A 27847-nucleotide genomic window follows, 5' to 3' on the forward strand; every position below is an offset into this window, starting at 1 on the left:
TAGACACTTAAAGAGAAGAAAAAGGTCAAGAAACAGTTTCCTCTGCAGCAGAACCGTGGAATGCACGAGAACCAGCCAAGCCAGCCTTACTGCTTGGTGACCAACAGCCGAGGGGCAGCACCTGGGTTACGAGGCTGGCCTCCGGGAGTGCAGGAGTGTGGAGTTAACCGAATAACAGTTACCTGCAGGGATATGGACTGGGGAGCCTTTGCGTCTTCAGGATAAGATCAGAGGAGAAGGTAGAGTCTTCCTAGAGCAGGAGAGGGAAAAGCAGAGAGTTCCCTTCCTCCCTCCCGCCTCTCTGCTCTGACCCTGGTCATCCTCTCCCGGCTCAGTCCTTCGGGCGCACCATGTTGTCTTACCCACGCTTCACTCTGAGCTTTAGGTGCCGTGTCCTTCCCCCCGCAGACGCTTCTATTCTCCCTTCACCAGACACAATGAAGGACTTCTTAGTCTTGGAATTAGTATCTGACTACTTACCCTTCACTGGTGCTCCTCCTCAGCACCGGGCCCTGACGAGCCGGGCTCAGCCACCATCTACTTGGCCCCTTCCCTTACGCTTGCACCTGGCTCTGGGCTCCAACTATTCTAAGACAAAGCAAAGGAGACTTTGCCTTCACAGCTAGGAACTATCCAGCTGAAGCCACTGCTGGCCCCAGGCCTTTCTAGAATGGAAAACACCTTGCACATGGGAGCTGGGGGTTCTCTCCAAGCATGAGCCAGCTGGCCGTGGGGAGGCACAGAGAGTAATGGCTGGTCTTTATTGACTTTCTCGCGTGACCACACCACCATCCCCAATACCTGGTTTGCTACAGCCTCGTTTCTCTTCTTTGGAGGGTGGGAAGGGGGGAGTCTTGCTCTCCTGTGTAAGTCTCTATGGGGACCCTTCCAGATTTCCAGTGGGAGAGAGGAGGTGTGCTCTGCGGGAGGGCGATCAGGACTGGGATCAGGTCCTCGCTCTGTCACTCAGCCGCTGCTGACATCCAACGCGTCACAAAAACTCCTTGGGCTTCAGTTTGCCATTTATAGAACAAGGAGGTTGGGCCAGATAATACTTCCGCTTCCTTTGAACAGGTCTTGCTAGTCTGGGCCTAACAAGTAGTGTTTTTGTGGAAACACGGTCCCGGGGGCTTTGAGCGGACTCTTCTGCTAAGACGGGGCTCCGTGGCATAACTAGGAGGTGTCCTTCAGCCCATGATTCACCGCAGCCGATCCTACTTAGGGTGCAGGGCGGGAAGAAGGGCCACCCGGGCTTTCTACAAAGCTGGGGCAGGGTTCCCTCACGTTCAGGTCCTAGACCCACATGTCCTAACCAGGGCCGTCTCTGCCGTACGCATGTAAGTTTCTCAGCCAACGTGGCTCCTAGTTATTCAGCCCTGAGTAAATGCTTCAAGTTCACACACCAGAAGAAGTAGTGTCAGCCCTGAACCAATATTAATAAACTCAGAAGGAAGGTTCTCTTCCAGAAAAGCTTGAGGCTCAAGAACTACAGGATTTAAGACACAGATCCTTCCCTGCTTTATGTGTGAGTTATTTCTGCCTCAGAGACGTCAGGTTTCACTGATGGCTTGATAAGCAATTTGAAAATGAAAGGCTGATAAGTCCTTACTGCCTTGTCCTTATGTCATCGTTACTATGGTGATGTAACAAGTACAACGGATCTGCCTCAGCAGGTCCAGTGTGACTGGAGTTTTGTGGTATTGATGCAATTAAAAGAACCAGTGAGTCTATTAGGTGATTTATGTTTTATATAAAAAATCCCTCAACCGAGTGAAAAGGAAAAGAAATTAGCTCTCAAATGTTGATCTGCTTCCCCTAGCCTAACACTCCACCTACTGGAAAAACACTGAATACTATTTAAAGCATAAATTGTTAAAAAACAAAAAAAAACACAAAACTGATTTTGTATCAATAAATCTGTATCATTTTTTTATAAATTTCAATGAATAAGAGAAACCATTCTCCTTTCATAGCTGATATAGCATTTCTTTAACAGCATTCGTTTTCTTTTAAAGCATTATTTATTTATATATGAGAGAGAGCATGAGTGGGGGTGTATGTGGGATGGGGGGTGGGCAGGGGGAGAGGCAGAGAAAGAAGGGGAAGCAGACGCCCCTGAATAGGGAGCTCGATCCCAGGACCCCGAGATTGTGACCTGAGCCGGTCAGATGCTCAACCAACTGAGCCACCCAGGTGCCCCCAACAGCGTTAATTTTAAAGACTTTTATAGCAGGAACGACCTAAACCCTATATAGTTTTTTCAAAGAATCTGGTCAGAAAATCTAGGTTTTGACGGGCACATGAGAATTCAAAAGATAAAGGTAAGGCTTAAAAATCCATATCTGAACTAATCTTTAGTAATTACACCTCCATGTTTCTTCTCAGCGATCTAGTATGAGCATAGCTCGGGTTTCTATACACGTTCATATATAAAGTCACTTCAGTAACCATTGAATTGAATCATGACATATAGTGGGTGGTTTAGGTAATAATTTACATCATTAGCATCAAGTAAATCATTTCAGATGGCATATTGTCCTGAAGAGCTCAAGGCAAAGCACATTCTGGGAGACTGTAAAAAGTCTTTCCAGGAGTAAGGAAAAACAAATAAACGGGTGGTAAAAGGGAGAAAGAAAACAAAGAAATAGAGCACAAAGCAAAATTAGAAACAGTTGGTTTTGAAAACAGGTATTACCATGTTGCTGAGAGCATATAATGTAATGGCAAACATTTTAATATTTAAGTATAAGGGATAATGAAACACAAATGAGAACGATGATGGGAAACAATGTAGACAGGACAAATATGATCGCGGCTGTTTCTATTTTAGTCTTTATTAGCCCCGTAATCTCAATCTGTCAAGCATGTGTTTTCAGGGGTTGTTTAAATTTGGTTCCTGGTGGATTCTGGGCGAGTCATGTGGGGGAGTGTTAATGAGGCCATCAATAAAGATGATGTATTAGGAAACATCTGTCTAGGGAACGGATAAATAGCGAAAATGGTGGTAGTCTGGTGTGGCTGCTATTTCTGGTGTCACATTGCTTATCTGCTGAGGTTGGGACTGGTCGGCGTGGAAGTGGGAGGCTTCTCTGATTGTTAGGTTCTCAACCTGGCACCCTCATTGCCACTGGTCCAGAGACAAGGACTTTATTTGAAGATGAGCACCTCCCGGAAGGATACAATTGATCATCTTTGGAAGTGAGCATGCTCCCTAGAGCAGCTGGAGGCAACTGCCCGTGCACACTCCTAAGAAGGTTACACCTGCCCAGGTGTGCACCTGTCCTGTAGGCACTGAGGGCATGGGCGACTGATGATCATAGTGTGACCTGACATGGAGGGGGTTTCCCCGTGGGAAAAGGGAGACCCTGGCATAAGACTCTAGTTACCCCCTGACCTTATCTCCTTCTAGGACTCCTAATACCTAATGCCATGCAAGGACTTCCAGGCGATTTTATTGTCCAGCCACTGTGTGAACTGGGTTGGGAGTGAAGCGGAAGATATGGTAGGGTTCCAGGGGATTTAAGCCTGAGCAGCTGGAAGGATGAAGTAGCCATCAGGTGACATTGGAAAGGCTACAGATGGGGCGGGTTTGGGCGGGGGTGGGGTGGGGAGCAGGTAAGGGGGTGAGATTTGGAAATACTGAGTTTGAACGTTTATTAGACAACCACAGTCAGAGTGATGTGTGAGAGTCTGGAGTTCTGGGAGAGGTTCGGGTTGAGAGAATAATTTGGGCTGCAATCACCAAAGGAGTGAATAAAAACAGGAGGGAGAAGAGGCCTGAAGGCTGAGCCCAGAAGTGCACCAACCGAGGGAGGTAGGAAGGATGGGAACAAGCGAAGGAGACTGAGCAGAGGGGCCAGCCAGACAGGAGGATACAAGAACAGGGCAGCGTCCTGAAACTCAAGGGATCACTTGTGTCGAATATTGCCCCAAAGTGGAGTAATATGGGAGCTGAAAATTAGATTTAGTAGTGAGGAGGTCACTGATGATCTTGATGAGTGTAGTTTTGGGAAGTGGGAAAGCATGGCTGAGAATCAGCATAAGAGAAAATAGGAAAACATTCACAGTACATGCATCTGGTTATGGGATTGTATGCCAACCCTATAAAAAACTCTAATAACTCAGTAATCAGAAGGCAAGCATTTCAACAAACAAAGGAGGCAAAAGATTTGAACAGGCACTTCACGAAAGACTTGCCAATGGCCAATAAGGACATGAGAAGTTGCTCAACACCACTACTCAGAAGGGAAACGAAAATTACAACCAAGACGAGATAGTACGGTGCACCCACTTCAGTGGCTGTGACGAGAAAGACTGACACTGTCAAGTGCTGGTGCGTGTGTGGAGCAACCAGAACTCTCCAGCTTTGCTGGCAGTAACAGAAAGCAGAAAACAAGCTAAATGCATACTAACTAGAGAGCCCATCAATTCTACTCCCAGGTATTTACTCAGGAGAAATGAAAAAAATATATGTCCTCTGTGTGTTTGTGTGTGTGTGTGTGCAAATGTTTGTAACAGGTTTGTTCATAATATTCCCAAACTGGAAATGATCCACTATTTTTCATCAAAAAGTGAATGAATAAACACAATGGTATTATATCCATTAATGTAATACTTCCCAGCAACGAAAATACAAGAAGAATGGATCTCAGAACGATTACCCAGAGTAAAAGGAACCAGGTGTAAAAGATTCTACACTCTATGGTTCCATGCATATAAAATTATGGAACAGGTGAAAATGAATGTGGAGTTTTAGATTTATTTATTTATCTGAGCGAGAGCGAGCGAGCCAGTGGGAGGAGCAGAATCTCAAGCAGACGCCCCGATGAGTGCAGAGCCCAGTGGAGGACTCGATCTCATGACCCATGTGATCATGACCTGAGCCAAAACCAAGATTCAGAAGCTCAACTGACTGAGCCACCCACGTACCCCTGAACATGTGGTTGTGTACCCATGGAAATAGAAATTCAATGAGTGGTTGGGGCGGTTGTTGGAGGGGATTAACAAGAAAGGGGTTGAGGGGACCTTCCAGGGTGTTGGAAATGTCCTCTACTTGGAGTGTGGTCTTGGTTACCTGGGTGTGCACATCTGTCAAAACTCCTCAGTTGGTATATTGCAAATGCGCGCATTGCATTTCATGGAATTGACACTTTAATAAAGGTAACTGGGAAAAAGAAATCTCTGTTTCCAGAGCACTGGAGACTGGAAGAAGGTGACCCGAAACAGTGAGCACAGACAGCTATCTCCAGTTTTATTGTCAAAGAAAACAAAGAGGTGGGGGGAGTGAGGTCAGGAGAGAACTTTGTGTTAAGGGAGAGAAATACCCATGTTTGTTTGCTGATGGGAATGAGCCAGTGGAGAAGGAAGACAGACGTGTCCTACCAATGCCCTTGTAGGCAAGGTGGCTTTCGTGGAAACACATAGGTACCTGCTTTCAATAGAACTCTCAGGCCAACTTAATTTTCCTGTGTTCTTTTCTGAACCTTCTACAATAAATATACTTAATTTTATAATTAGAACAACATAATAAATGGTTTTTCAATTAAAAGTAGAATGTTTCCCGTGTCTGGTGATGTCAGGCAGGGACGGGGGGGGATTCCAGGTTGGATCACAGGTTGGACTCAAAACCCGTAAGGACCATTTTGATTCTAAAATCATCCTAACCAAACTCAAGTTCATAATTCACATTATAGGATCTAAGGAAGAACTTGAAGAGGACTGTGACAATGACCTTTGTTCTCCTGTCTAGGGAAGGAGGTATGGAAGGATATGCTCACACTCAGATATGGGGAACCCAAGGGACCAGGAACTTTGACTCTACTCCAAGTCCACGTTGCCCGTCGCAACTATTCAATTCAATACACTTCACCATGTGCAAGATACCAGGCTCAGTGCTATTAGAAAGAGGATTTCCTGGGGTGTGTGGGTGGCTCAGGGGGTTAAAGCCTCTGCCTTTGGGTCAGGTCATGATCCCAGCATCCTGGGATTGAGTCCCACATGGCGGGGGGGGGGGGGGGGTGTCTCTGCTCAGCAGGGAGCCTGCTTCCCTCTCTCTCTCTACCTACTTGTGATCTCTGTCAAATAAATAAATTAAAAAAAATCTTTAATAAAAAAAATAGAGAATTTCCTGACTCCCTGCAAGGCTAAGACTCCCTTTCAATTGAGCTGATTCTATGTTTGTTATTTTTAAAGAAATGAAATGGTGTTTTCTATTATTGTCATTCCCCTGACCCAGGAAGCTAATGGTTTTCCTAAGTAAATGGCATTCATCGAGCCATGATTCTGTGCCAGGTGATGTTTTATAATACTGAGAGAAAATTTAAATGCTCTATGTTTAATCAGACTAAAGCGAAGGGCTTTATGATCTGAAACCCACGTAACGAAACAGCATTTTCTTCTTTATTGGCCGGTCTTCCAGGTGTATAGTTTTGCTCAAATTGTGGCTATGGAATGATTCTCAAGTGTGGGGTGTTTAAGTAAAGCAACCTCAGGTGATTTTACTTTATTGATCTTTTTCATGCACTGGCTTCAGTATTTAAATGAGTTTGAGTCTGTTTCTTTAATGGTCTTTCAATAAAGCTTAAGTTGACCTGGTTCCCTTTGCAATCACGACACGATTATGGCAGAAAAAGACTAATAATAAAAATGAACTCATTTTATGTGGTTGAAAAGGTTACATTTCTATTGATTTTAACTGTAATATAGTTAAAGTCCTCGATATCAAAAAAAGAAAGAACTCCGCAAACACATCCTTTTTGGTACAAAGGCTCTATCGATATTACTTTGTGTGTAGGTTTTGGCAGCAGTGACAATATTCAGGATGGAGTCTCAAAACTGGCATTATCAGAGGACTGATAACCACATCCTTCAAACTCCGTTCCAGGCGAAAGAGCGGAAAGGTGCCCCAAGAAAAATCGTTATATACAGAGCGACTTCAGACCGTGGGGGAGACGCCACGGGTCTGGAAACTCAGTCTGACGGCCAGTCCATTGGCTTATAGAAAGCAATAAAGCTTGGCTTTCTGGAAACACTAATGTCTTTTAATGCTGTGTTTGGAACCTGTTCCAAGAAGCAGGGAGTGGGGAGGGATGGGAGAAGTTGGCAGAGGTGGTGAAGAACAGGGGCAGGGAAAAGACAAGGGGAAAGGATGTGGGACACACGAGAGGAGTCTTCATGTATGCGTGCGCGTGCATGTATGTGTCTGTGTGTGCGTGTGTATCTGTGTGTGCGTGTGAGAAAGCCGTCACAGAACGGACTGAGGTAATTCTCAGCTTTCTTCCCTCTCCTCACTATCCCCCTTCATCAATGTGGCATCTCGCATTTCTTGAAGGTCAACTCTAGGTCAGATCTCACCTTCGAGAGTTTATACGCATTATTTCAAGAAAACTGCCAAGAACTCTGTGGGCCCATAGTCTTGTGTGCCCCATTTTACAGCTGGGAAAACTGACCTACCGGGATTCAGGCACGATGCCTAGAGGATGCAGATCCCAAGAGGTACAGCCCTGAGGTCTGTGGGGCTGAAATTGCAAGCTTCTCCATCGTGTGGCCTGGACCTTGAGCCACTGCAATGCTAGGCTGCCAGGATGCCCCCAGCAGGTGCACAGAATTCTGACAACGAAGGGAGAGTGGGGTCACCCCAGTGCTACCTCTTCCCCTTGTCCTCCCCTCTTCCCATCTTTACTACATCTCCTTCGATGGGTCTTCTGATCTCTATGACCCAGCGTCCTTGGCATCCATCTCTGGGACCAGGACAGGTTTGCAGAGCCAGCCCAGACGGTGGAGGTTGGGGGAACCCCTCAGCCCTTCCACTGCCACCCCCGCACCCTGCGTTTGTGGTGTTCGGGTACTGAGGTTCAACCCACTAGCTCAGGTGGCAACCACGGGCCTGAAAACCCAGGTCCTGATGTCATTTTCACGGGGGACACAGAGTCAGGCTGGTAAGATGTGCTCATTTCTACGGTCTTTTCTTGCAGTGGGACTTCTGCTGGCCCCCTGGGGTGACAGTACCAGGAGGATGTTTGACAGAGTGGCAGCTGTTTATTGGATAGATGAACAGAATATTTATTCTCTTCCACTCTTTTTTTTTTTTTTTAAGATTTATTTATTTGGTGGGGGGGGGGGGCAGTAGGGCCAGAGGGAGAGAGAATGTCCAGCAGATGTCCCGCTGAACGCAGAGCCCAACGCGGGGCTCGATCCCACGACCCTGAGATCACGACCTGAGCGGAAATCAAGTCCTCGCTTAACCCACTGAGCCCCCAGGCGCTCCCCTTCACTTCCTTTTCCTTTTTGATGCTCTTCCTTCCCTTCGCTTTAGAACTAGCGGCCTGGACCCCCTCTTCCACCCACAAGGATGTCGTGTTACCGTCCCCTCCAGCATTCGGAACACACTTCCTCAGGTCAGACGTGTTGGGGGGCGGGGGGCGGCTCCTTCTTTTCCTTCCCTCCGTGGTGGCTGCGGGGAGAACGCGCACCAGACCAGCCTCAGGAAGCACAGAGCATCACGCAGTGCGCGGCGCGGGCCCGCACCCCTCCTTCGTCATGAGCTCGACTCGTTCCCAGACCCAGTCACTCAGCAAACGCTTCTCGGGACCCGCCAGCGTCCGGGGCTGGGGGCGGGGTGCGGAGCTGTGAGATGTGCGTGTGCAAGCCCAGTCCCTGGTCGTGCCCTCGGAACACGAGCACAGGCTCCCGTCTGTGTGAGCAACACCACACCCCGCTGCCCGCTGCGATTTAACAGACCCGAAGGTCCGGTGCACAGCCCGTGCCCTGGATGACACGCGATGAGCGGGTAGAAACGACGGGTACCATGGAGGGCACGTATGGCATGGAGCACTGGGTGTGCTGCATAAACAATGAAGTTTGGAACACTGAAAAAAAAGAAAATAAAACAAAATTTAAAAAAAGAAGAAGAAAAAGAAACGGCCTCCAGGCAAGTGTTCCTTTCCGCCCGCTCCGCGCCGTTCCGGCGACTGGCCACTAGAGGGCGTCTCAGCACAGGCTCCGGACGCGCTGCAGGCCCCACGGGCCACCCAAATCCCTCGCTCCAGCCCGGGGCCTCTTCCGTCTCCTGAGCGGGGAGAGGGGCAGCCCAGAGCCCTTCAGAAGTTCAGACCGCATGCTGAGATGCATTTATTTTTCAGAGGCGAGACCCATCTGTGTGCCAGAAAAACCTGCCTGCGGCTTCCAGTGCTCAGGCAGAAAACCGGCTTGGCCCATTGCACTAAAAACCAGCTTCGAGAACCGCAGTCCTCGTGAGAGATTTGGGCGGCCTGCAGATAGGAATAACAGTATGATGTCTCATGGGCTGGACTTCCGTTTTCATGCCAGACAAAGCAGAAATCCAGGAACCTTATGTATTTTCTTGAGAGATGATCTATGGGCTTCATGGGCTGGGGGGACGGTGGGGGGGGTGCGAACTTTCCAGCCTTGGGTTTGTAAGCCTTGCTGTGTTGGGGAGAAGGGAAGGGAGGATGGACATCCGAGACCCTATGCCCCATCACCAATTGCGTGGCAACTGCTTTCCCACCGAGCGGTAAGAAATGCAAAGTGAAGTAAACACATTGTTCTGGGGCAGAGCGATGGAGGTCTTCTCTGGCCCGGGACTGCATAATGCGTTTGCAGATGAAATTGCTTTCGAGAAGAAATGAAAAACTGGGAAGTGTTGACACATCCATTAAGAGTCTTTTTCTGTTCCACATCAGATGAGTTGGATGGGTTGAACTTATTTTCTCGTTAGGTTCCTCTGTAAAACTTTTAAGAATTGCCGAAGAGCAAATATTGAATCTCGGCAGTAAAAAATAAGTAAGATAATGTGGTCCTTGGGCAGCCCCCCTCCCCGCCCTCGCCTCCCTGCCCTGAAAACCTTTAAGGAACAGCTCAGATCTTTTGGTGAGTCTTCTCTGATCTGCTCCTCCCACCCCGGGGGATGATTAATTCTCCCCTTTCCTGTGCTTCCTCAGCACAAGCGCACACTTCAATTGGCCCTTGGTTCGCGTCTGTGTGATTGATGGCCTTTCCTCTGGGCTGTGGCTCCTGGAGGCAGCCTCATGTTGCCCGCAGAAACACTAGGATTTGGTCTGTGGGTTGTACTGTGAGCCACAGAACAGGAGCCTTGATCCTGAGGGGCCCCGTTGATAATGACCCGACAGCTGCTTCCTCACTGGTTTTGCTTTTAAGAAAGAGGAGGCAACTGGGAAGGAAGGAGGGGAAAGAGCATTTATTGGACGGACGATACTTGATGTTTTCATGTGTGTTTCCGCTGAACACCCCCCCTCCCCCCATGAAAACAGGCAGCCTCAGTCCCATTTTGCAAATAGGGCTACAGAGTTCGATAACTTGCTGGGGGGTGTGGAGCTAGTAAGTGGAGGAGCTTGTCAATAAAGTTTCCTGTATCTTTACGTTTTAGGAACAGCCTCTGAATTAGGCGATCCCAGTCCATGGGGCAGAGGGAGACGCTCTGCTTAGACCCACCCCATCCCCTTCCCGAAGGGAAATCTCCCGTTACACGCTGTGGCCTCGTTAGCAGCCCAAACTGCTACTACCCTCTGCTGCTATGTGCCCTTTCTTTCTTTTTTAAAATTTTTATTATTTTAGAGAGAGCGCACACATGAGCACAAGCAGGGGGAGCAGCAGGCAGAGGGGGAGCACCGAGCAGGGAGCCCGATGGATGCAGGGCTCGACCCCAGGACCTTGAGATCATGACCTGAACCGAAGGCAGATGCTTAACGGACTGAGCCCCCGGGAGCCCCATCTACATTCTGTTCCTATGACTTGCACGTTGTTTGAGTAACTTGTTACGATGGTTCTGGGCGGCAGAGCAGGCCCCTCCACCCGCGGAAATGACACGGACAGTGAGGACAGCTCTTCTCTCTTCCCAGGACACACGCTCCTTCCGTTTACCCGCCCCTCCCCCCTCACCTGACCCATCATCGGCTACTGAATGTCATCCCTCTAGCGGGTGCGCCCGCATTTGTGTTCTTCTCCTGTGTCTTTTGAATGACGTTGGGCTCATTTTGGCTGTTCTTCATGTCACCGAGAAGCCTCAAGGATGGTGCTGGTGAACACCGGACTTTATCCGCATCAGGCTTGCGGAATGTTTGCTCTTTGGAACTTTCCCGTCACGGGGTGGACCCGCGGAAGGGGTTAATGCCAACCAGACGTCACTGTGTGAGGTTCTTGGCGATCCTCATTGGGCTTCAAAGATATGAAAAGTGCCTTGTTAGTGGAACAGTCTAGAACCATCTGGACAACACTTTGTCTTTCTCAGCAGGCTCTTCGTCACACATTTACTCTGTATACCAAGGCCCTGTGTCCTTGAACCCAGGGCCACACCTCTGCGTATAGAGACGGTCACTGTCTGAAGCCATGGGAGGCCTGAAAGACAATGGCAGGGGCAGGAATCATGGGGCCTGAGAGCTGTGCCTCTTCTTTTTTGGAGACACTTCACCAAGTGGTCCTACTTTCTACTCAGAACTAAATAAGGAAAATTTGCTGAAATACCCTTTCACGGGGCGAGGACCCATAGCCCAACCTGAAACCAAATTACAAAAAGCTAATGAGGCCACGAGGCTTTTGATAGGTGTCTCAATTGTGAATTGGCTGCTCTAGACACATGGAAATATTGAAAACAAAACAAAAATTAGAACAAACTGACTTACACACAGGCCAAATGAAAGGGCAAGTTTCCAATGTACATATCCTTCTCTCGCCTCTTCCCAGGTATCTCCTGTGGAATTAAACCACTGTAATGATATAAGAAACTAATAAAATATTGACCTGTGCCCTCCACAAAATTAAACGTAAGTCAGCGTGCCACCGGAGTGGAAAGTGAAGTGGTCGTATATTTGTGGGCCTCCCGGTAAGAGGAGGAGTGAAAGGTATCAGTGCTTCCGGGACGGAAGGACCACGGGGCTTCCCAGGCTCATTATTCCTGCTGTCACCCCCCTGTCAAGAACGCTGGTGGTGCATATCCGAGGCTGTGAGTTCATCCATGCCGAGCAGATAAACACTAAATTAGCCGAAGGGAAGAACTTACAATGTTAATTCCAAGAGCAAGGCCTTAGACGAGCTAGGTCAATTTTCTTTATTTGTTCCGACATCCCTAAAAAGATTTAATGTTTTGAAACGGTGCTATTTTCTTTAATAAAGGCTTGAACCACCTCGGATGTTAAAATTTTCAGGAGCGTTTACATCTAGATGCTTCTGAGTGTTGTTCTTTACTTCAGAAAGTTCAAGGGTAATAAGGGCACACGTTTTTAAATAATTCAGCTGAGTTTTGCTGTCTAACTGCTGTCCAGGCTCCATGTTTCCACAGAAGAGAAGGATGCTAGGATGGACGTGCAGAAGGTTATGTTCATGCCGACCTGAAGAACGATCTGGAACTCTTCTTGGGGCTCTAACGCTGGGCGGCCAAGTTCTTTGCCGCACAGGTATGTTATGATTTTATGGTCCCCCATCGATGTCGTTAGGTCATTTCTTTTAACAAATGTGTTTTACCATTGCATTAAATTATTCTTTTCTAAGGAGACTATCACCGAGTTTGGCATTCCAACATTTCTGAATATAATTTTTCATGAATCACCATAGGTTTCACATTTTGTTTCTTGTTGAGCAGAATATGATTCATGGTTTGCTTCCAAGGCTTCATATCATTAGTATTGTAAACCTGAGATCACGCTGCACGCACTTATCCGCATACCGTGTCTGTCATCCAACAACACGTTATAAACATGGCGCTGAGTCCATTTGCTAACTTGGTTTTCCAGGTAGCCGGAGGTATTGGCCTATTTAGGGAAGGGTCCTTTGCTGCGTCTGACCACATCAACTCAACAGGCCTGGAGTCTGGGCTTGGATTTCAACCACTCCTTCCTGACCTGTGTCTCATCAAGATGCAAATAAAGGTAGGTGTCTCACGGGAGTGTTATTTACTCAGTACTGCCTGGAAAGTACCAGAGACAGGTGCACAGTATGAACGAGAGATGTTGCTGGCTTTTGCTGCTAACCACAGTACTGTTATTCATATTATTATTTCCTTAATAGGATTTTCCTTTACAGGGTCGAGGTGGAAATCCTGGCATTTTTATTGATATTTTTGAGAAAAACTGTGTTTAAACCATGTAAGCTTTTTTTTTTCTTTTTTAAGCAGATCTGTCAATGGTTCGGAAGCTACTCCATCAACCTCTTTTCCTACAGAGATTTTTCACATGCGCGTTTCACCTTCCAGCCACAGGTGGCATTTTCTGAGCCGTGGAGCAGGTTGTCTTACTGACCCTTCCAGGCTGCTCTGTCCACCCTTCCTGTCAGAACGGTTTATAGACAAGCATGCTACTTGCTCTCTCCCATCCGCTGCCCTCACTGACTCAAAACCAAAATAAACCAAAACCAAAACAAAAAGCAAAAAACCCACTAATGCCCAAAGACTTACTTTTATTTAAAACTCTTAAAATTTTTCAAAAAAGCTGTATGTAGTTACCGTATTCAGCCTGATGAGTCTGAGATAAGCACCTGGGAAACCATTACCAAAATCTGGCAGTTGTGTTAGTTACAGTAGCTGATGTAACCCAGATTAAGGCATGCGCTGGCCCCGTGAAGCAGGGTGCTCCTGTAACGGAAACCTTAGCCAGGTAGCCTTGGCGCTATGGTCAGGTGGCCTGTGGTGCAGAAATAGACGTCAGTGGCTGGGAAGATGGACAATGATGGTAGGAGATAAACTAGTTTTTCAAACCGGTCACCTCATGAAAGCCAAAACGCAGACTCCATGCTTATGACCTGTAGCTTTGGGGAAAGTGCTTTCAAAGAACTGAAGAATAACCATGGCTGTCATTTGCTTCCTGCTCCCTAAGTCAAAGAAGAGATGGGTTCAGAAAAGAATTGGCCAGTTTCTCGACATCAGTGAAAGTGAATAAAGTCCACGGATTTACAGCCTTACACCAGAGAGTAAGAAACCAACTGCAGGGGGCACCTGGGTGGCTCAGTGGGTTAAGCCTCTGCCTTCAGCTCAGGCTGTGGTCTCAGGGTCCTGGGAACGAGCCCTGCATTGGGCTCTCCGGTCAGCGAGAAGCCTGCTTCCCCTCTCTGCCTGCCTCTCTGCCTACTTGTGATCTCTCTCTCTGTCAAATACATAAGTAAATAAATAAAATATTAAAAAAAAAAAGAAATCAACTGCAGGAAGAATTAACCAACAAAGACACATGAAGCTTTCTTAGCTCAGCAGACTGGCTTAGCACCATGGGGAAAGGTACAATTAGCGTCTTTACTTCCCACCCAAGCCTTTTGTTTCTGGTGACCTCAAGAGAGCTGCCATGACCTTAAGAGAGAGGCATGGACCCCGTGGAAGCAAATGATGACTTATTGTCCAAGGTTTATGTCTGGGAATGGATGGAGGGTTTGCTACTAGAACATGAAACTCACTGAGAGCACACAGATCAGAAGCCAACTCAGGTTTGAGAGGAATTGTATTGACAAAGAAACCAATACAACTGGTCGACAAAAGACTTGTAAGTGTGAAACAACCCTGATTGCAATTGATAAGTGCAGGAAATGGACCTTTCTGGACCCTTCCCTTAGCCCTGCTTCAATGAATGCATCACCTACAACACTCAATGCAGAGATGACCCCGGTAGATTATGGCCCAAGTACAGCCTCCTGGAGTCATGGAGGCCACACAAATTGATGGACAGAGATTTGGTTTAGTTCAAGAACTATACTCCCCTGCTAAGGGGAGTGCTGGATGGGTGGTGGGTGTGGGTCCTTAGAATGCCTCCCTAGCATGGTTTCATCACTACTAGGGACCACAGGACTTTGCTTTTCTAGAAATATCTAAGTGAGACCTTCATTGGGTTAAACCACTGAGGTTTGAAGGTTACTTTGTAGCAGCCACTGGTGCTATCTAACATTTGCATCCGTCCGTCTGTTCCTAGCCTGGAGCAGAGTGGTTTTTCCCTTGATTACTCTGCTCCGACCATTTTTAGGATTCCTATCAATATATAGCTCCATTAGCAAACTCCATTAGTGACTGTTTTTTATACAATTTGATTGTAATTCTGATTAATAGCAGGTAAGAAATTATCATCTTTATTTTATTTTGAAAGACAGAATGCGGTGATTTTTTTAAAAAACTTTTTTTGAAAATTCCTGATGAAAACAACTGAAGTCATGCTCTTTGTGGTACAAAAATCGGGGGACCTGATCATTTGTTCTTAAGGACTTGAGAGTTTTTTTTTTTTACAGGTCCTTAATTTAAAAAAAAATTATTATTATGTTCAGTTAGCCAACAAAAAGAAGAAAAAAAAAAATAAAAGTCCTTAATTTTACTAGCAAGAGAAATCTGTTAGCCTCTTCTTGGCAATGACGGGATGGCCCTCCAGTTAGATGAAAGCCAAAATGAACATGACATCCTTACCATCTGTTCATTTGGTTTTGGGAGAATATAGACTCTGAGTATCTATGCCAGAGAACATATCCCTGAGCTCTCTGTTGTTTAACTTCCATCAAAGCCTCCGAATATGTCATAGTTATTCTAAGAACGTGTAGTTTATTCATTTTTTGGAGATAGTTTTACCCTAGGATGAGGCCAGAGTATCAAAAAGCTGGGTCACGTCAGCCCCTCCTCCCCTTCATGGGCTCATCACCCCTCCTCCAACTCCCTCTGGAATTGTTTGTCCTGAAATCCAGTTTTTAAAAAGATTCTGAATGAGAGCGAGAGTGAGAGAGAGAGAGCATGAGCTGGGAGGGGGGTGCTAGAGGGAGAAGCAGACTCCTTGCTGAGCAAGGAGCCCAACAACCCGGGCCCCACCTCATGCCCCCAGGATCATGACCTGAGCTGAAGGCAGACGCTTAACCGACCAAGCCATCTATGCGCCACTGAAATCCGATGTTTAAATTATGCCGGACTTTCGTTAGAGTCGCTACATTGAACGGCCTTGTGGATGACACTTTTGCTCTAGGAATGCTCCTCAAGGTGCTGTCCACTGCCTTTCTCAGGGCTCACTGTGTAACAAGCAGGACCAAGAGCTTTGACTATCACTGCATTAAAAAAAAAGTCTGAAGAAACAGAGCAAAATCCCCAAATTTGTAATGTTCAGTTGGTAAATACATATTATTATTCTCTGTGCTTTTGCATATTTTTGAACTATTTCATACTAATAAAAATGATTGTCATTATGGTTGTAACCACTCAAATTCTTACCAGCAACAGGTATCCACTTTCTTTATTGTTGTAAAGATTTTAAAATTTATCTGAGAGAGAGGGTGTGTCCATGTGCTTGCAAGCAGGGGGAGGGGTAGAGGCCGAGGGGCACGCCCCAGGCAGACTCCCCACTGAGTGGGGAGCCCGACACAGGGCTTGACCCCAGGACCCTGGGATCACAACCTGAGCCGAAATCAAGAGCTGGACGCTCAACGGGCAGAACTACCAGGTGCCCCTGAAGGCATCCGCTTTCAAAGCCTGTGCCCATCCTTCCAGACACCTCGCTACTAAGGGATGGTCAGAAGCACGTGGGGCCGAAAGTGGGACTGACCTAGGTCCATCTGTGCTTCGGCAGCTTCCCATTCTTGACCTTGAGGCAAGACGATCTGAGTTTCAGACGATCTGAGTTTCAGTTTCCACATCTCTAAAACGGGACCATAACCCTGCTCATCTGACATGGTTCTGGTGAGGACTGAATGAGAGGACGTGTTTGACATCCTTAGCTCAGTGCCGAGGACTCAGCGAACACCCATGAATGTTAGCCAGGCTCATGGACGTGACATTGCTCAAGAGTACCGCGCTAGGGGCAGCTTCCTAGTCGGCAAATATAATCCAGGGAAGAAATACACATATACCTTTGGGACTTACTTCAGCTCCCGATGTCACTGTTCAGACCACCTGCGAGCCACCTGACGTCCCTCCAGCAGTGGGATGGGGGACAAAAAGAAGGGAAGGGAGCAGAAACAAGCTCAGGACAGCAGGCAGGAAGGAAAGTGAGAAGAAGGGCTTTGTGACCCAAGACTTTGAAATTATTCCTCGTGATGTTTTGGCTCTTGGCGTCATCTAATTGGCATGAATTTTCATCGCGTACAGGACTCCCTCAGGTGCTCTCCGCCCGCCCGGGGTTTGTCTTACATCTTGACGGGTGGGAAGCCTTTAGCTATTATCTGTGGTGCAACTGTGAGTTTTCATAAATGACGCCACTCGAGGGTTGTCACGGGCTCTGGCTCACGCTGGTGTCTGATGACTCCTGGAGTCAGCTCCTCATTATCTATGTGGAGATTGGGCACTTTGTGTTTTGGCAGCAAATGTTTCATCCAAGGTCAATTTCCCTCAAGGGCTCAGCACCATTTCAGACAGTATGTGCTCAGGGAATGCAAATTAATTTAATGTTAGCTTTAGCCAAACCCAGCTAGGGAAGTAAACCTTCTTTTAAAAACACCGTAAACACTGATAAACATCGTTGGGATGATGTGCTCTTTGTGACTATATATATAAACGTGTAAAATTTCACCTTAATTCCAAAAGCATCATTCCACAGGATTTTATATTCAGGGTTGAATTTGCCTTATTTTGTTCTTTGATTAGAAATGCATTTTAATTTGAAATTATCTGAATATCTTTGTCATTATATTTTGTTATACAATTGGGGGCTCTCAGAATGGATGGAAGATATCTGTATGTTTCCTATTTTTGTTTGATTATAAAAATGCAACATGTGCCCCCTCAGAAATTGCCATGCATGCTTATAAGAGAAAATGAGGAACTACAGAAAACTCTAGAGGAAAGCAAGCCATTTATAATCCCTTCACACAGAAATAATTGAGATGAACATTTTCCTGTTATCTCTCCCACGCATTCTTGAAGTTGTAGAAGATCTTAAGATGGATTTGTAGATGGCTTCCAGAAAAAAGGTCAGTTTCTAGTGTTCTAAAGGTACCTTCAGATTTACCTGCATTCTCCACAAGCCCTTCCCACCAGAAAGAAAGTAGGGCAGGGAGCCTGTCTGACCTACTTTTCCATCTTTTCCTCGGCCGTCATCCTAGCTTTATTTTCCATCTGAGCTGGGATGGAGAGGCTGAGAAAGACGGGCGCACCAGCAGCCATGAGGTCTTTTCTGGCTGAATTCAAGTGGGTTGAGGCATCTGGTTTCCTAAGCACATCCAGAAATTTCAGTGCAATTGCATTTTTCTATACAACAGAAAGACAGAGGGCAGGACCCTCCACCATACTCGGTACAACTCCTGTGGCAGAATTCCGTCCATGGTTTTGGGGTTCTTCCCAATTCTACACTGTTCGTGAACTCAAAGCATGGCGCAGCCCGTTTTCACCCCTCTCGTGTCTTTTTTTCAGGAACCACATTCCTATTCTTTTGGCGGATTCTCCCCAGTTCCCTCCCTCACTCCCAAGCATCGCACTGCCCAGCATCATTGTCGCTCCTTCCAAAAGAGCAACACACAACACAAGCCAGGCCAATCGCAGACCTTCCCTGAGGTTTTGAAATGAGAACCAAGAGACCTTCTTCTAGCAGCAGAACTGGGACGTGAGCCTGCCCGGCGCTTCTGTGTCTGCTTGGACCACAGGTAACAGGGAGCCTGCAGGAAGACGTAGTAGCCCCGCCCTCAGAGAGGGATCGAGGCACGGATGAGGGAGGGGCGGGAAAGGGTCAACAGCCTCTAGTCCTCATTGTAGTCCTCCGGGTCCCCTGGATTTTCTTCCAGAATATTAGTTTGCCCTTTCTTAAATTCCATGACCTACACTAGGAATTTTCGTTACAAATGAGTTCCGAATTGGTTTTCGGTCACTTGCAACAACAAGAACTCTGAGCAGTAGAACCCGACTCTTGCTCTCAAGACTTCTCTGGCTTTCCATGCCTCAAAAGCCCCAAGTTCCTAAAACAGCCTATCCCTCTCCCTAATCCCTCCCCCTCTCCCTGACTTCAGGGCAATCTCTAATTCTGCGGCAGGGAGCAGCTCTAATTAAGCTCATATTTGTTCTTAAAGCGTTGCTGGTTAGGAGGCACCTGGGTGGCCCAGTTGGTTATGCATCTGCCTTTGGCTTGGGTCATGATCCCAGGGTCCTGGGATGAAGCTCCACCTTGGGGGGTTCCCTGATCAGCGGGAGTCTGCTTTTCCCTCTCCCTCTGGTCCTTCCCCTGCGTGTGCTCGCTTTCTCCCTCTCTCAAATAAATAGATAAAATCTTAAAAAAATAAAAGAGGGTGGCTCACTAGTTCCGAAGAATCCCCAGATGGCCGAATGTGCCAGGAAGTGGGGGGGGGGGGGCTGCCTTACCTGTCTTTCCTCTGGACCTCATTTTGGGAAATACACCCAGAAATGGCTCTATCAGCTCTGCTCCCCACTCCCACTCGTCCGGTCCTCCCCTGTGGCCGTGGCTCCCCCCAGAGACAGAACGCAAGCTGGGGGAGTGAGTGAGGGAGAAGCAGGCTCCCCGCTGAGCAGGGAGCCCGATGCAGGGCTCGATCCCAGGACCCTGGGATCATGACCGGAGCCGAAGGCAGAAGCTTCACCGACTGAGCCACCCAGGCAACCCCTCTTTTTAACTTCTAACATTATTCCATAATGCGGCAATAGCAAGAGACATCACTTGAAAAGAGGTGATAGATGGCATGGGTTAAAATGAGGGAATGCTTCTAATTAACAGCCAATACACATAATGAAAAAATGGTACAAAACCATCCTAATCCTGCAACGATATAAAGTGTACCCCTCCTGGTCTTGCTGGCTTTTCAGAATAACCCCGGAGTTACGGTTCAAGATGGGCTTGGTTTTGCCCAGGACATGATCTGCAGCTTCCCAGATGAGCCAGGCACCACGCTGGGCTCAGGGACCCTGCCCACCACCGAGAGGCAATCTTCTTTACACCTATTTGATTGATTGCACGAGAAACTGTAACTGCACGTTGTCAGTTTCCTGGGAAAGACCTGTCCTTAAAATACCCTCTCGCATTTCCTGCTAAAGGCCAGGCGTAAACCCCGTATCAAGTTATGAATTTGACATCCACCGCTGCTCAAACACGGACAGGACTTGGGTCCTTTCTTTGCAACCTGAACTTGCCCCAGCAGCCAGCCGAATCCGAATGAGGTCTGACTAGTGCTGAACCCCTGCCAAATGACACTCCACTCTCTGACAAAACAGTATCCCCCTGCTGGTCTTTTCCCTGACAGGTATCTATTTTGAACTCCTTCTAGAGAATGCAGTGACAGTTCCCATCCTTGATCTTTTGGCTTCGTTCCCAGGGAGACTTCCTCACGCTATGTTTTATTCATGGTGCCTCCCAGGCTGGTTTCTTCATTGTGAAAATCGGTGGTGGGGGTAGGGACAATCCATGAACCTGAAATAAAACTGGACTGTCATAATAAAACCATCCCTCTGTGTGCTGAAAGCCTACAACCGGAGTCTGAGATTCTGGGGAAGGTCTGTGTTTTGAGAATTTTTCGGGCGAAGCATCCACAGAGAGAGAAAAAAAAAAAGTTATTCATATTGTGTTGGAGTAGCAAAAGTAGGTCAGATAAACCAAAATAACCTTTGCTGGGAAACATGATAAGCTTCAGACATCTGAGAAAAAAGATGGTGTGATAGATAAAAACAGGAGGCTGATGTGTGGGTCTAAAAGCAGCAAGATGCAAGGAATATACACGGCGAACATTTATCCCACCCTCTCCCTGAGAAATGTCCTCACCGTTAACTCCGTCATTGTCTTTCCTTTAGCATCGATTCATCATTCTACTTCCCTGGTTAGGACTTTGTAGGAGAAAGTGTAACAGGCATCTTTTACACTTAAGCCCCCAAACAAAGCCAGCGTCCAGGTGCAAGAGAGGATAGAGATTGTAATACAGTATCACATACACTCGGTGAGCGCGCAGTATGTATACCTTGAGAAATATGGTCCTCTCATGCCGGGTGATGTTAACGCTGTGGGGTTGTCCATTGGCCATGTTCCTATGATCTACATCAATGTTGTAGGGCTCCCTGGTGCCGCCCAGGTTGTACCGAATCTGTAAGCTTCCTATAGAAGGAAAAGAAAGGAAACTCTTGTCATTTCTTCGCTCCAGGTTTCACTGGATGGTCAGGCTTGCCCCCTTGATGCTCAGGCTTGCCCCCCTTGCTGTCCGCCGATACCCTGGCTGCTCTGAATTCTGGCTCGCTCATTCAATGACATGCTGAACCAGAAGGGTTAAGAGCCCTGGGCCCACAGGGGTTTACAGGCTACCAACAGTGAACTACCCATGACCATCGTCTCCAAGCTGAAGTGGCAAATGATCCAAGCTGGGACTGTGCCTGGGAAGGAGGAGAACACATCCAATATAGGACTGTGGGGACGCCTGCAGACTGACCTATGAAGTCTATGAAGAAATACCCTATGAAGTAAAAAATAAATGCTGGATGCAGGGATGGTCTCACACCCTCAGCAAAGTGTGACATTCGGCATATAAAAGAATCATGAGCATACAATATTAAAAATAAACATAATTTACAAAAGATAAATACATGGGATTTGGGGTGGCTTCACTGAGACCAAGAAAATGAAGCGACAAATTTTATTCTAGGTTAGAGATTGCATCAGTCCGAATGCAAATCAAAGGAAAGATGGGCTTCCTGGGCCCCTGAGTCCTCACTGCCCCTCCGCTCCAGCTGACTTGGCCTCAACAAATTATTCTGTTTTTCCTCTCCATCTTGCTTCTCCCCAGTAACGACAGAAAATATTCAGAAAGACTGATATAGTATTCTAGATCCTATTGCTAATTAATCTGCACAGCAAACATTACTTGTATTTCTTATTTATGATTTTTAAAGACATCAATTTTTTATCTCATTTTTAACTCAGATTACAATCTTCATATTAATAGTTTTGACGTCCCATAGCTTAAAGACGAAGCCAGCAACCTAGCAAGAGTTTGACCCACTAAATCATCTCAAAGGGTTTTTGTTGCCTCTTTCATTTTCTGTCTTGAGGAACAAAATGGATATCCTGATTTTTTTTAAAAGATTTATTTGGTTATTTATTTGACACAGACAGAGAGAGCACAAATAGGCAGAGAGAGAGGCAGGCAGTGCGGCGGGGGAGGAGGCTCCCGCTGAGCAGAGACCCCGATGCAGGACTCGATCCCAGGACCCTGAGATCATGACCTGAGCTGAAGGCGGAGGCTTAACCCATTGAGCCACCCAGGTGCCCCGGATATCCTGATTTTTAAGTCGTGAAATAAAGCACGATAATTAAAACTTAGAAAGTAAACAGAAACAAAAAGAAAGAAAGAGAGAAAATAAAGTCACTGGAAATCCCACCATCGAGAGAAAACTACACTAAATATTTGGCAGCATCTTTTCCCAGAAATTGATCATGTCTGTATGTATCCATATATACACAAATAAATGCAACAGTTTCTAAACACTGCCCTCCCTTAGTGAGGCACTGCGGCATTACACGGGTGGTTTAAATGTTCTATAAATATTCTACCCTGTCCCTGGAATTGAAAGCAGTGTACATTAGATCAATAAAAATTTAACTGTATTTCCTAATTTTGCTTTCTGAGCAAATTTGACAAACCTTCCCTGTTTCTGAGTTTTACCTTAGTTTTTCATCCTAGATTTGTTTACTTATAGCTTTCAGTCAAGCGCTGCTGATTTTCACCTCCTAGGTGTGTCTGAACTCTCTCCTCCATCTCCATCGAAGCACAGGCATCCCTTGGCACCTGGGGTGCCCTGGGGGGGCTTTGGGGAGCCCTCCTCCTGGAGGATGCAGCTCCAGCTGGAGCTGGCTTGTGCTGACCACGTCGTTTCAGGGACTGGACCGCCACCAACTGAGCCTCGCCTGCGTCCTCTTCGCCTGGTCCACCTGATCCGAATCAGTTTCTCCTTAACAATGACTCCTCTTGGCCTCATTTCACTGTTAGCTGAATCCCCTCTTTCTCTGCTCGTCTTCGCTAACAATCCCATTAAAGGAGAGGTCTCACCGGCACTTTAAACACATCATATGCAAAAAACAAACTCTTGACCTCTCCCCCCAAGAAGTATTCCATCTCAATTTTCCACATTTCGGTTAATAGCTACTTCAACCTTCAGGCTATTCCTGGAAAAAGCCTTGCCTCCCTCTTCCTCCTATATTACACATAGGATCTGTCAGCAGCTCTCTTTGGCTCTTTCAAATACACCCCGACACTTATGTCCTTTCATCCTCTCCATTTCTACCCCCCGGACCTAGCCGCCACCATCATTTACCTGGATTACTGGATTCACCGCCATACAAACAAACCTCCTTGCTTCTGCCATTCTCCCCCCTCCCTACCCCACCCCAGCCTCTGCCCCCACATATCCAGACCCTTCTCAGAGGGCAGAGTCATCCTCTGCTCAGAACCCTCCAGGGCTTCCTATCTTAACCAGAGTAAAAATCGTAGTCTGCCTAATAGCTCACCAGGCCCTATATGATCTTGCCCTATTATCTCTGACATAATCTCTTATTCTCCTCCTTGCTAACTCCTCATCAGTATACTTTACTCTCCTTGTTGTTTCCTCAGAAGCCAGCATGTTCCTGCCTCAGGACCTTTGCACTGGTTGGCTCTTCTATCTAGGATGCTCAGTCCCCAGTATTCTGCATGGTGGACTCCTTACCCACTTTAGATCTTTGCTTAAATATCTTCTCAGTGATTATTTCTGTGTCTTCCTCATTAAAAGAAGAATTTACCCACTCTTTTCCCTTGGCCAGGTCCTCCCTTTTCTGCCTTAATTTTTCCCCATGAGAGTAATAACTTTTGTTTATATTCTCTGTACTTTATTTTCAGTTCCTAGAATAATGCCTGATACTTAGTAGTTGCTGAATAAACATGTCTATTGAATGAGTGAGTGACGGTCTCCCTGCTTCTGTGCTTTTTTTCTTGCAGAGAGATTTTTTCAAAATACATAACTGATGATGCCACTGGGTCACTAAAAACTCTTCAAAGCCTTCTAGTTGCTCATAGGATGAAGACATACATTCTTAATATAATGTGTGGTGCCTTGTCTGATGTGAGTTCTGCCTGTTATGTTATTTTCAAATGATGCCATTTACTCTCTCACTTTTTACATTCAAGCTACCTTGGACTTCTGTTATCCCCTAGAAAATACAATTCTGGGGGCGCCTGGGTGGCTCAGTGGTTTAAGCTGCTGCCTTCAGCTCAGGTCATGATCTCGGGGTCCTGGGATCGAGTCCCGCATCGGGCTCTCTGCTTGGCAGGGAGCCTGCTTCCTCCTCTCTCTCTCTCTCTGCCTGCCTCTCTCCCTACTTGTGATCTCTATCTGTCAAATAAATAAATAAAATCTTTAAAAAAAAAAAAAAGAAAATACAATTCTGCTTTCTACCCCAGGACCTTTGAATACCCTGCTCCCTTTTTCTGAGCTGCCTCTTTCCCCACTCCTCGGTGTTTTACCTAATTTTTCCCATTTACCTTAATAGCATTAAAAGCAATCTATTGTTTGGGACTGAACAGGAGGCGATTAGACAGTTGCGTGGCTATGCGCAGAAGAACAAAGTGACTGTCTTGAGTTTTTATTCCCTCCTTCTTGTGCATATAATCACAGCCAGTTTTCTTTAATATACAGCGGTATTCATTCATCATTTATTTGCTCATTTCTTCAGAAGACATTTATTCAGTGCTCATGAAAAGCACCGTTGAATCCAGTTTTTCAAGGCCTGAACGTGGGCTGTCTGGCTGGCATCAGTGCGGATCCCCCTCTAAGACCCAGATCCATCTCCAACCCCCTGTGTCTGACCCTGGGGATACAAAGAGAAGAAAGACCAGGCCCCACCTCTGAGGACTAGAGGTCAGAGGAAATAGTAATCAAGCAAAAAACCAGACATTTCCTGCCTTATTGTCTTTGTCATTGGTCCCATTATGTTCCCCAGCTCATTAAAATCAGTATTAAGCTATTTTCATTATTTTTTCTCTTTTCTGGCTTTCTTTCTTTGTAAATATGATTTAAAACTTCTGTAACTGCCTCACTTAATGGCAACTGCAATGATTTGCTTTGAGAAAACAGACGAGTTGGAACGTTAAATTTATATGTAGTGGATCTCCATAAACAGTAATGGCAATTTTCTTGAATAATAAAATTTAAATGATATATTTATTCCTTTCAAATAATAGTACCAGAGAACCACTAAATGGCGGTGGGAGAATATTAATATTTTCCATTAATATAAAATATTATCAAAATGGAAAAATACTTCACTTCCTGCATCTCACGTTCATCTCCCAAGTGAATTAAAGCGGTTATAAGGGACGGCTCTTTTATTGGCTACAGCAAATAATGGGCTTAACAGATTTATTCTCTCCTGGCCATCATCATTATCATCAGCAAACACTTATGGGGCACCTCTCGTAGGCAGGAAATGTAGTGCTGGGGGCTTCTCATCTCACTGGGAAGACAGCGAGTATTTATAACAAGGACAGACAACAGTCCAGTAAATGCCAAACAAATGCCACGGAAAGGAAGCGGAATGGGAGTCTAAAGTACGGAGAAGTCACTGAAGGGAGGGAGACTCGATCTGGCTCCGGAATGAAAGGCAGGTGTTAGCGCCGAGGCAGATGCAGGTCCTCCGGGTACAAGAGCACGGTGGTGGGCAGGGGCAAGGTGTCATGTGAGCTTGGGGAAGAATGAGGAGGAGCAGGGCTGGGTGGCACTGAGTACGTGGCAGGATGTGGATTAAATCCGTGGGCCGGGGCCGGTGGTAACGGCTGACGCTTACGTAGTGTCTGCGACACCTCCCTGGACGACAGACTGCATGGGGACAGGGTCCTGCTTTCCCCTTACAGACTCGTGCCATTTTCACAATACCCCCACAAGGGAGGAGCTATTTCACACAAGAGAGCCCTGGGCACGGAAGGGCTAACTGCCCATGGTCACGGTCACGCACCCTGCACAAGGCAGAAGCAGATTCAAACCCAGACTTTCTGGTTCTACACTCGGAGCTCTCCCCTTGGGAGACCTCACTCTGGAGCCACAGGCAGGATGTGAGATTGGGATTTCTTCTGCCCTTCCTGGGAGGAGGAGAGCCCTACTGGAGGCATGATGAGGGACACAGCTTAGTGGAGGCCATGGTGGGTAAGAGCGAGCTGGGAGGGACCAGAAGAAGGGAGAGGGATGGGTTTGAGGTGCACTGCTGTTCCACGGAGGGGCTAATGCTGTTCTAGGAGCTGGGTGCCCCTCAGACCTCGGCAGACCCTCAGTGGGCCGGGCTGCTGGAGTCACCAGGTTGGCGGCCTCCCGAACACAAATGGCCTCGTCCATTTACTCAAGTGTCATTTCACATGTAAGAACTGAATGTGCCATAGCAGGAATGAAGCTGGAAGACGTCTGTCAGGAGACCAGCAGTGGGGAAGGAAAGAGAGAGATATCCCTGAGGGACACAGTGTGACTAGACTCTGCAGCCCTCGTTTGCCTGGGTGGCCCCCCAAAGGGAAAGGATGGCACATTTGTGAATTACAGAACACTTGGGAATTGGGGGTCTGGAAGGGGTCCTGGCAGAAGCTGAGGTCTGGAGGAGGGGCCCGTGTTGGGGGAACCGTGACGGGGCTATGACTTTCAATATGTTAAGTATGAGGGATGCTGGGACATTTAGTGAAGACTTTCTGGTTTTTAATTTTTTCCCTGATATTTTGGCATAGAACTTACTGATTTTTTTTTCCTGAACGAATTTTTCACATTTTTCTAACTTTAAATGTTAATTAATAAAAGAATGCAGTCTTTGAAGTGTGAACAAAACCACATTTTCATCAGCAGTTTGAAGATGGCCTTGCAAAGTTCAAGAAACCGACTGGTCCTGCTTTCCAACCACGCTGGGAGTGGGCTAGAGATCTCTGCCATATGGAGAGAGCAGAGGAGGTCTCGGGGCCTGGAATCAGACACCTGAGCTTAAGAATCCTGGTTTTGCCTTCACCAGCTCAGTGTGCAAGTCACTTAACCTCTCCATACTCCCCAGTTTTATCATCTGTTGACAGGGAATAAAGAATGATATCTACCTCGTGGCTGTGTGGCTTGTAGGAATTCATGCGTGTGCAACACAGCCCACCTTCGGGCATCGTTAAATGATAGCACCAATATGAATTGATTACTCAAAACCCTTGCACACGGTGAACGCCCAGAGACACCAGCATGAGTGCTCATGGGGATGGGGGTAGCTTATGGGAAGGTGAGTTCCCGCTACAGTTGGGGACTAGGTTTGATGCGGCAGCGACTTAAGGAGTAGTACTATCTTTTCTGATTACAACAGCGATGCTTGCTCATTGTGAGCATCTGACTTTTTTTTTTTTTAAGATTTTATTTATTTATTTCACAGAGAGAGAGAGAGAGATCACAAGCAGGCAGGCAGAGAGAGAAGGGAAACCAGAGAGCCCAATGTGGGGCTCTGTCCCAGGATTCTGAGATCATAACCTGAGCCGAAGGCAGAGGCTTAACCCAATGAGCCACCCAGGTGCCCCTGAGAATTTGACATTTATAAAAGAATATTATTCAGGAGAAGCAATCCAACCATAAAGAACTACTTTGTGCTCATATTATTGCTTTCTGTTTCCCATCTTTATTTTTCACAGATCTAAGCCGATACTGTATAGTCAAGGCTCTATCTTGCCTTTTTTCTTTCTTGCTTCTTCTTTTTTTTTTTTTTTTTTTTGGTTTAACATTGTAGTACATATTTTTTTTTCTACATACTTTTTTCTCCATTGCTCCACATTAAGTATTATTCTTAATGAATACATAATATTCCTTAAAATGGTGACTCCCTCTTTTACTAACCATTTTACTACAGTTGAACTTTTGTAGGTCCTTCCTAATGCTTATTTTTATAAATAACACTAAGAGGAATTCTGATGCTGCCTCTTTGTCTGGTTT

General features: G+C 46.5%; 1 protein-coding gene across 3 annotated transcripts in view; it reads right to left on the reverse strand.

Annotated features, from left to right (window-relative positions):
* The window catches only part of CNTNAP2 (contactin associated protein 2), a 1946064-nt gene that overhangs the window by 123318 nt on the left and 1794899 nt on the right, over window positions 1-27847 (reverse strand). For all 3 annotated transcript variants that reach the window (XM_046020922.1, XM_046020925.1, XM_046020923.1), the window contains one exon: window positions 20860-20993. In XM_046020922.1, the coding sequence (XP_045876878.1) occupies window positions 20860-20993 (134 nt within the window). The remainder of the gene's footprint in view (window positions 1-20859; window positions 20994-27847) is intronic.

The sequence above is a fragment of the Meles meles genome, chromosome 10 (assembly GCF_922984935.1).
Source record: "Meles meles chromosome 10, mMelMel3.1 paternal haplotype, whole genome shotgun sequence".
NCBI lineage: Eukaryota > Metazoa > Chordata > Mammalia > Carnivora > Mustelidae > Meles > Meles meles.